Source organism: Andrographis paniculata, unplaced genomic scaffold (genome assembly GCF_009805555.1).
Source record: "Andrographis paniculata isolate CXL003 unplaced genomic scaffold, ASM980555v1 Contig53END, whole genome shotgun sequence".
Taxonomy (NCBI): domain Eukaryota; kingdom Viridiplantae; phylum Streptophyta; class Magnoliopsida; order Lamiales; family Acanthaceae; genus Andrographis; species Andrographis paniculata.
In genome coordinates this window covers 460,682-471,739 of record NW_026137588.1, presented here as the reverse complement: position 1 = coordinate 471,739, position 11,058 = coordinate 460,682, and the positions used below count along the sequence as shown (strand labels likewise).

General features: G+C 28.4%; 1 protein-coding gene across 1 annotated transcript; it reads right to left on the bottom strand.

Moving 5' to 3' along the window:
* Positions 1-4,718: 4,718 nt before the first annotated feature.
* Positions 4,719-6,379, bottom strand: LOC127255298 (21 kDa seed protein-like). Its single transcript, XM_051280781.1, has 2 exons — positions 5,839-6,379; positions 4,719-5,132 (listed from the first exon to the last, which is right to left on the bottom strand). The coding sequence occupies exons 1-2, from the start codon at positions 6,306-6,308 to the stop codon at positions 4,985-4,987; spliced, it is 618 nt and encodes a 205-aa protein (XP_051136738.1). The 5' UTR covers positions 6,309-6,379; the 3' UTR covers positions 4,719-4,984.
* Positions 6,380-11,058: the final 4,679 nt, after the last annotated feature.

Here is an 11,058-nt window from a genome sequence, read left to right as displayed (position 1 = left end):
TTTTGAGATATGGAAGCTAAAGAAGCAATTGAAGGATGATGATGAAATGAAGTATGGCTCAAGGGTTTTTTATAGGAGAAATATGAAGGGCATTTTTGTCTTTTTGAATAAAGGAATTTTTAATTTTTCTATTGGAGAAATAGTTTTTTTTTTTTTATTTTTTTTTATTTTAATATAAAAATATGTATAATATAATATAAATATGATTAGAATTCCGGAGATGCTACTGTGTTGACTATAAGTACAATACTGACAGTACATAGAATATATATAAACATCAAATAAGATGGAGGAGTATTACAATGTAGGAGTATTACAATTATTCTTTTATTAATATAGTGTTATCTATATATATATATACATAGTGTTTGATGAGTGAAAGAGGTTTGGTATATGAAGAAAGAGAGTGATAAAAAATTCCCCAATTTCATAGTCAATGAAGATCTTACTTTCATTTCATTGTTGGGGATTTTCGCTTGTGGATATATATATTAATGATGTATTTTTCTAATAACTAATTGAGCTTTTAGGTGGGACGATTATTCTGCATATGCGACATATAATATTAGAGTCTTAGGTCTCGAATTCGAATCATGCGTATTGGGGACTCCCGTTAATTTAATGCCGGGTCTCTTTATATTTTCTCATTATTTATTTATTTTTAAATCATGGTAATGTAATTTTGAAAATTTTGAAGATTGATTAATAAATTATTAACTTTGTAAAAATATATACACTAAAATGTTTTCTCCTTTACAATCATGTTCAATAAATTTTCATTTACTAAAATACATAAGCATTCAACCTGAAAAAGAAAAGGAGCAATGGAATAAAAATTTACTATTCATCATTAAATATTGACTAAATATTTATACACAAGTTCAATGAAATACAATATAATAATATAATTTACTATCATTAACTTACGAAAATATCACTGTATAAAATAATGTACTACAACCTAAACGCGTAATCGCGTAATTATTATCGGACGAAGATAATATATATTTCTATGCTTGCTCTTTGAGAGTGCAATATGTATAAATGCTCAGCAATGGAGGAATCTTGTGTGGTTTATATTTTCTATTGTTGGGACGGTGATTTATCGAATAATCTCATTCGAACACCAACTAAGGGTCAACTCCTGAAGCATGGTCAGGTCATAGTTAAAACAACCCCTTAACAACAAATAAAATGCAGAATACAAAACAACATATGAAACAAGGTGTTTGTTAACCCGGTTCGATTATCAACCAATCTACATCTGGGGGATTTCAATTCAGGAGATATTCTACTAATCAGTGCTGCTGATGACAGAGTATAAACAATCACAACTCTTTCAACTCAAACTTCTATCATGGTTTTCCTTGGAAAATACCTCAACAGGTTCACGTTGTCACAAACACGTACTGACAACGACCATATAGGAGAGCCGCTCAGAGTTTGATCATCCTCTCCGGTTGGAACTCCTTTAACTCCAATCACCGTCGACCTCTCTGGCGAATTTTTCTGTCAAAAACTCATTCAAACTAAATAGAATCGATATGGATAGAGGGATGAGAGCTTCACTCAATATTCTTCTCTCTAAAGTATGATCTCCAAATCACTCATTACTAATCTTCAACCCTATCCGATTGAGTAAATCACTCACATTCCTGAAATAAAATATTCCACATTAATTTCCCTTTGCACCAAAATGGAAGCAGTGAGTTTCCATATTTTGATATTTTGATATTTCCTCAAATATGCTTTTTGTCCTTTGGAAAATTTTTGTTGCAGAAATTAAGACACCATTAGTTCATATGTCAAAATAACATAAGAGAATTTCCATTCACACCTATCTTATTTTGGTACTATATGCCTTATAGAATTTTTTTTTTTTTTTTTATATTTCACTTGGAAAACATCACATTTATAATTATTTTTCAATATTATCTAAACTAGAGGTTATGAGTAAAAACCCTCGATGCTTTCAGGTCTTATCAATCATATATGGTTCATCTAGTGTGATTAGCCTTGTCGAATATAATTTGAAGGGTATTAGGTTCGACCAAAGTTTACCTATAGTGCACTCGAATAGTAGCACTGCAAATTTCCACCTTTTATATATATATATATATATATCCTTTGTTAAAAACATCACATTGTAAGCTTATTTTTCTATTCAAAGAGTACTTCTTTTAACAAAATTTTTTTCATTAAAAAAAATTCCAATTTCAAAATAGTTCAAACATCCCAAATCATAGGCACATGTTTGTTCCATAAGCACGGGTAGAATTAAATCTATTTGAGAACCAACTTTTGTAGCTTGAGTGGAGTATAAACAACTTATTGTCAACATCGTAATCAATATATATAGATGGACACATTATAATTTTATCACGAGTTTCAATTAGTTTGTTTCGTACAATTATTGAATAACTTTGATTGCAAATGAACAAAGAAGAATATCTTTTACAATCATATAATAATATATTTGGATATTTATTAAACTGAGCAGGGTGTCAGTTTGTGTATTCGAGTTATGTTCGTATCAAGTTGAGTTGTGGATATAATAAAAAATCTGTCTATCCGAACACATCCCGAACCCGATTTTTAAATTTTAAATTTATCTAAAAAAAATCCTGATATGAAACAAATATGAATGTCTGTTTTTTTATTTATATATATATATAATTATATTTTTTATATAAGTATATTTTAATTTATAATTTTTATAATTTGAAAATATATATTAAAAAAATAATATTAATAATAAAATCAGGTTTCCGATTATCAAGTGACCTGATTTTTATATTTCGGATTATCACATATGTTTGAGACCCGACCTGATTTAATCTTTCTTTTTTTTTTTTTTTTTTTGTTTCAAGTTTGGGTCAATTTGATTTTTAAAAAACCCAAACCACCCAAATCCAAACTTGTAAAATTTCAAATCCAACCGGTTTAATTTTGACACCCCTAAAATTATTGAGGGTGAATGACAACAGGCAACCAACGAGTATTGACAATAAAAAATTAATTGCAAAGAAGATTGCGATAAGAGTAAGCTTATGACAAATAGACCAGCGAACAAAAGGTTGTCCTCTTGTATGGCGCGATGACCAAAAGAGCTAAGAAGAATATCTACTACAACAACGTTTTCATAAATTTGAATATCTATTAAATCGAGGGTGGATGACAACAAATTAATGGCGAAGAAGATGGAGATAAGAGTGAGTGTATGACAATTAGACTAGCGAACAATCCCGTAAGGGATGACATTGTGGTGTAGGGGTTGGAGTTTACCTAGTGCGCACTTTCGGGTAGCGACTTCGGGTTTTTTTCCTCCGCTAGAGAGTTGACTACTAATTTTATTTGTGTTTTCTTTTTGTGTTTATATTCAAATTTCTTATCAAACTCAAGTGGGTTTCTGTCATACTACGTTTGCGGGGATGTTGATATATTTTAAATATTGAGTTTCACATTATATTACATGCAGATTTGATCTTATCCATAGATTAGATTATTAGATTTGAGTCTTTTTTGTATTGCTTATATATAGGTTCTTTATTTTGCTGATCAATAATGCAATCTCATTATTTTTCTTCGTAATTTATAACAATTTAAAATATTAAAGGAGATAAATATGAAATTCATGATCAACTTTGGAAATTTGAATCTGTCTCCGCGCGAAATATAATTAATAAATTTTATTGAATAATTTCAATTTATTTTTTTACCCAAATGTCCCAATGAAACGAGACCTAATGAAACTTTGATATATTGTTTGGCTAAAGTTAGATTTCAAATCCATAAGTACTTAATAATTCTTTTCCATTAATTTGAATTCATCATAGAAACTGTCATTTCAAATTCTGTGTCATTTGATAGATTTTGTTCTTTATTTATTTATTTATTTTGCTTCTTAAAGTAGTAGATTAGTTTTGATGACTAGAAATAATTTTTTTTTTTTTTTTTTGGTCTTAGGCACTTCTGTCATTTAAATTTATGTCTATTTGATTGCACACGAATTTTAAAAATAATGGGTAAAAATATAAATTTGTTTTCTTTTATAATAAAAAATTATTTATTTATGACAACTATAAAAAAAAAAAAGATGGAAATAAATTTGAATGGGACTTATTTTGGTACATCTATTATTATTTTTTTTAATAAAAAATAACACAAATTACATCCAAGTAATTGAGTCCCTTTTTCGATTCTTCCCTGTTGTTCAATGATCTAAATCTTAAAACTATTTCATTCAAAACTTAATTTTCATTTCAAACTTATAGCTCTCATTTAGGATGGTTCTTTCTCTTCGTTTTGTTTTGGATTATGTTCTTATTTTATCAATAGTTTTCTCGATAGTCACCGGATCATTTACCTTAAGAACGCGTTGGAAATGTGCATTTGTTTAATTTTCTATATATTATGTTGATTTAGGCTATCACGCGATCATAAACTCAAATACCTTAGGTTTCTATCGGGTTGGCGTAATTGTATCAACTTTTCGATTAGTATGCTTAGCACTGGTTCATCCAGGCCTAATTTTTTATAATTTTTTTAATGTTAAAAATATTAATTTTTATGTATTTATATACAATTTGCTATTTTTATTTTTAAAAAAATTATTAGTTAAATATTAAATAAATTATAATTTTTTGCTCCCTCCGGATTTAGATATTAGTTTCGTCACGGGGCTCACCCTATCAAATATTCGACTCAAGAAGTAAGACTAGTTGCACATATAGCATATTCATTTGCTCCGTAAGTAGAGCATTAGAAAATCACTCACAATGAAATTGCACATACCGAATATTCAACATATGGTTATGAACATATATACCATACCAAGAATGTTCGAATTTAGACCTTATAATACACTCAACCCTACCTTTTCGGTAGATTATTGTCACACAGGTACTTAATTATCTTACAACAAACATTATTACAACGTGTTTTTATTCATTGTCCACGATCTCGGCCATCTTCCATATTCATATCACATGATAGAGGAGGTTGAGGTTAGAAGATACTTGTGAAACACTATTGACGCAGCATCCTCATCGTTGCCAAGAGCCAACCGGGTCAGATTCTTATCAGAATACTCAAAAATACTCGTGCATTCGCTCAAACCGCACGAAACAAAGCTGTTGAAGAGAAATTTTTCGCAACACATTAAGTGCACATTAAATTAAAAATAAAAAATTTCAAGTCGATGTAAATTGATATTTAAAAGGTTGCTTTAATTGAAAAATGAACTTGTATTATTATACTCTCTTCCGCATGCAAATTTATGTTTATTTTTCTTCTTAGATTGCTAAAAAAAATATTATCATTTCCTTCTGAGTAAAAAGGTACTAGTATAGTTTTTTTTTTAATGTTTTTTACTATAAAATGCAAAAAGTAATAATTATTATTTATTTTTATTAAAATTGGTTGTGAGTATTTGAACATAGATTTACACGATAGAGGGAGTAATATAGTTTCTCCATCTGAAATGATTATGTCAGTTTGTCTTTTTTGTCGCTTTGCCAAACTCATAAACAATTTATTCATAATAATTCAAAAAAAAGAAAAAAAAAAGGGTATTAACTATTACTTTTATTTTGAAAAAATCATAACCAACTTTTCAATGCGATTTCTACACGTCCCACTCTTTTTTATTATCTTTTTAATAAATTTTTTATAATATCGTTCACTTACTTTTTACCTAATTTACTTTTATATTAAAATATTATTATTTTTTAGTACACAAAATAGTGCGAGACTCCTATGAGACCGCAAACAAAAAATATCCTAAAAACTCGACCATTGAAATTTTTTAAGAATACAAGACGCTTTAATTTAAAACACCTGTAGCCCTCGTCTCCCTTCAAAGATTTCACGATTTTCAATTGACTTCTCTTGTCGCCGATGGTTCCTCCGGCGATGAGAAAGTACAACCCTGTCGACTCGTCTACATAGTCATCCACTTTCCATACGGCAGAAACTTCGGTACAGACACGATTATAAGTGAACTTTATGTATACAGTGGCCGACTCATAAATCGGGCCTTCATCACAATTCACAGGGTGAAATATCATTGGAATCCCTATAACCCCGCGGGCTTCTGCGGTAACATAAGCCGGGCACCTAGGTCCACTGTATTCGAGAGAAAGGCCGCCTTTAGTCCCCGCGACTTGAGTAACATGAGTAACCGTGTATTTCTGATCGGCTTGGAGCTCGTCTCCATCGGAGTCGAGCACCGGCACAGCTATATCTTGGGCAGCTACACTTAGGAAAAGGAAGAAGAGAAAGAAGCATGGGACTGTAAGAGAGTTCATTGTTGTTATTAAGAATTTTTTAGGGTTTAAGGTTGTAAGAGTTTTAGGGTTTTAGGTTGTAAGAATATAGGGAAATATGTGCTCCTTTTATAGCCGTGGGGAGGCTTATAATCAATCATGCTTAACTGTTATAAATGAATTAATAATAATAAACAAAATGTGGCCGTGTCACACGTAATAAGCCTATGTATTTGGGATGTATAATGAATTTAAGATGTTTTAGGTATATACTCTCATAGACAAATGAAAAAGATGATCTTTTTTTTTTTTTTTTTTTTTTTTTTTTTTTTGTTATCTACTAAGATAAAATAACAAAACAATTAAACTAATTGATGAATGCATATCAAAGGGAAAGTCTTGCTCTTCTCATCAATCTAATGAAGTTAGTTTTCATTGAAGTATCAATAAATTGATTATAATTTTTAACCAGCAGCACTGACAATCAATTTTTTTTTTTACAATATAGGTAATTAAAGTATGTTCGTTAACTACACTTTATTAACGTAATAAACATAGGTATGTCCGTGTGAATTATTGCCTAACTGCATTCCAATATAGGAAAACTCAATTCAAAATAATTACTGCCTAAGAGAAGCAATTAAATTTGATTGCTTAACCCCCAATAAAGAACTATTCAACTCGATTGTCACTTGCTCAAATGCGAATATAACTAAAAATATCCTATTCGAATTGATCATCGATTATTAAACAGAATTAAATAGTTGCAACAAAATTTCTAATCAATCCAAAAATTATAAACATTATTTTCAGAATTAAGCAAATACTAATAATAAAAAATTGCTTTTATAAAATAATAAAAAATATCCATAACACAAGCATCAAAATATTATAATAGTCTCAAACAAAAAAAAAAAAAAAGTATTTACTCAACAAAATAGCGAAGAACACACAAAAAACATAATAATAGTTTGGCACTAAAGGAAAATCTTACGGTCGATTTGCTCTTGCGCGATTTACGAATTAGTCACTCTACTTTTGTCCTGCGCGTTAATGCTCTGGCTGTCCTCTTACTCAAAACGTGTAGCACCCTTTTTTTTTTTTTTTCCTAATTCTATTTTTTGCAATAATTGGACTTTTAGACTTTTTATTAATTTTTCATGTCATAAGGGTGGAATTAGTCATGATCATGATTAACTAGGTGGTCATTTGCTATTATTTTATTTTATTTTTCTCCAAATTCACAAATTTTGATACTTTTTTCTTGCGTGTCAAAAATAAATAACACATATTAGGTAGAATTCAATTAAAATCAAACAATTATCACATATATGACCATTTAATGCCTGCTATTTCTAATTATTAATTTGAATATTTTTTTCCAATAAAAATAAGAAATGTATTGTTTTGTAAATTGTGTATAGTACAAAAATTGTAACAAAGATCATTTTTCTTTTTTAATTTTGGTTTTAATTTTTTTTTTATTAGATAAAAATTGTGTTTTCTTATAAAAATAAATTATTTTTCACATGAAATATCAATCAGTACAACTATTTGAAGAAAAACCAAAACAAAAAAAGCAAAACAAAACTCCAATAAAAGAAAATAATATAAAAAAAAAACCTCAATTCAACATTTCATTTCAAATTAATTTCAAAATATAATCAAATAAACCTAAAGATTTATTTAGGGGTAGTAAATGATACCTATAAACTTTTACTCTCGAATTCAAATTTTATATTGCTTCATACCCTTAATAAGAAATATACATGTTGAAAAATGATATTTTAGTAGTCCTTCGGTCCGGAAAAAAATTATGTAATTTTAGTCGGATACAAAAATTTAAAAATAATGATATTATAATATTAAAGTAGATAGATAAAAAGTAAAATGAGAAAGATAAAATATAAACTCGAGGTATTATAGAAAATTTATATGAGTTTAAAAAAATGATGGTATAAGTTGAAAAAAAACTAATGGCAACATTATTATTATTTATTAAAATATGAGTAATGAAATTATGATTGAATAAAATATTTTACTATAAATAAAATGTAAATTTAGCGTATAACTAAAAATTGAATATTTTCATAATTTAGTTATACGGAAAGAATATACGATTTTATTTTGAAATAGTAAGATTTTTAATTAATATTTTGTTGTCCAAACTTACTATAAAAACACAATTATTGTATAAAGGACGTCCTAAATAGCAAAATATGTTATTGTCGGCTAATTGAGGAAATATTATATTGTAAGAATTGACTTAGATAGCACACCATAAATGGAGTTGTACAAACAATTCGAATATGCATACTATATTTGAATTAAATTTATTTTTTGTCACACCATGAAATATTATATTCTTTATGCATGATTATTTATATACCTAATTGAGGGGACCAATTACACGTTTTATCTTTTTTATTGTGTGAGTCGATGACAAGTTTGTTTCTTTTGTTGTTTCGGATTGTACTATATTTATTTATTAATTTAAAATGTTAATTTAACAGTAAATTAATTTGGCCTAATAATATAAAGTTTTATTTAAGTAATCTATTGAAAGATATAGGCTAAAATTTCCTTTAATATATGGGTGGTCCAACAATCAAAAATAAATAAACAAAAACAATTCTAAAAATTATAATATTTATGTTGTAATTTATTACTCCATCTGCCGATTAAATTTAATAATACTCCATCTCTCGATACAATATAGTCTTATTTATCATTTTTGTCCGTTCCAAACCAATAGTCGCATTTTCATAAATACTCATATCATCATAAAATTATTTAGCATACAACTGTCACTTCTTTTTACTCTAATACACTCATAAAGGCAAAAAAAAAATTTTTACTCATATTTTTTACCGACTATCAATATAATATCTATTCTTTAAACTTTGTATCCAACACATATAGGATTATAATTTTTAAACGAAGGAAGTATTATTTTTTTTTCAATTGTTATAAAAAAAATATTCTCATTTTCCTTTTCATTAAAAAGATATGCCACCTTTATATTTTTACTATTAATATAAAAAGTAACTATTTTTACTTACTTTTATTAAAATTATTGTCCAATGATAGTCCAATGATATGGGCATAATTTTTATGATGAAGGGTTTATTATTATTATTATTATTATTCTCGAAGGACAAACGATTGGGTGTTGTCTTTATTTGTTATTATTTTCTAGTTGAAATAAATTATTATTCATTCTATCCGGGCTAATTATACCACTTTGCTTTGGAACAAAGACGGCAAATAATGACTCCGACGCCTCCAGGTCTATTTGTCACACATAGTTTGCCTAGTGTGATTTGCATTGTCGGGCTTAATTACCAGGGTATTAGGTTCGGCCGGAGATTTACGTGCGCACTTTCGGGTAGCGGCTACAGATTTTCACGTTATAAAAAAAAACAAAAAAAAAAACTAACAAATAATAATATTTTAATATACAAATGGAGAAGATAAACAATATAATAACAGTATTATAAAAAATTTATTAAAAATTTGATAAAAAGATAATGTGCACTAAAGAAGTAAAAAGAAAATGATAAATTAGTCATTATTTATTAAAACAGGACTAATAAAATTGTAGGTGAATAGAATTGTTTCCTATAAACTAAATGAATTGCAAATAAATAAAAAAAAAAAAAAAAAAAAACGTGGCACGATTATAAATTAAAATTTTAAATGCTTTATGAACTTGAATCATATACACTTTTAAATGTATAAAAAAAAAAAAAAAAATCAACTTAAAGTAAGAATTAAACAAGTAATTATTGTATAAAATATGTTGTAGCTTAAATAAATACAATTTAAGAAGATTATAATTTATATGTTAAAATTTTAAATTATGCCTTTAATATATATTTTTAAATTTTTGTAAACTTATAAAGACAAAATATAATTTTCAATTAAATATATCATATGTTAATACTTTTTTATTTTTAAAAACTAAAAAGATATTTTTTATCATTTTATATATTTTTTTAAGCTTATGAAATGAATTATAATGATTTAATAAGTAAGATTTACTGCTGTAAGAAAAAATAAGTTATATTAAATGAGAAAATAATATACACATGTTTAAATAAAATTTTTTATTTAAAAATGAAACTAAATAAAAATTAGAAAATAAATAAAATATTAAGTTTATTGAACTAAAATTCATATAAAACCCAACCGTGGATCTCACCGTCGAAATCAAAATTATTGTTTTTTTATTAAAAACTGTGTAACGTGTCTGGAAGCTGAGACGCCCGGCACCTAGGCCATGCCTGCGCTGAAGCCCAGACCAGCCGTCCCCTGTGCGCAACACGCCCGGGATATACCATACAGTATGGGGAATCATGCGAAACACGTACTTGCACAAAGATATGGGTCATTAGTCGGTCGTACAGGACAAGGGCTCGCACACATGGGATGGACTATGGCCGAGAACCAGGGGCAGGAATGTCAGCCCATGACAAACTCCTCCACTTCAAGTCGCAAACGCCCTCGTGCGACGCTACTTGAGTGCACTGCCGTTGTTTCTTGTACCATCGGTATGCCTCCGCCGAACCTTTTCCTGCATACCATTCTTTTGGTGCTCATCAACAGCCAGCGAGGTCTTTTTGCCATAATCCATGTGCGACCCAACTTCTATTGCGCATCTCCACACCTTCCGGGACATCCGTCGAACAAAGCTCAGCCCTCTTGGCCTTTCAGCAACGTCGAGCATACTCCCCCTCCTTAGAATGTCCAGTTACATTAGGACATGCTCTTCCTTGACGTGCTCGGCAAC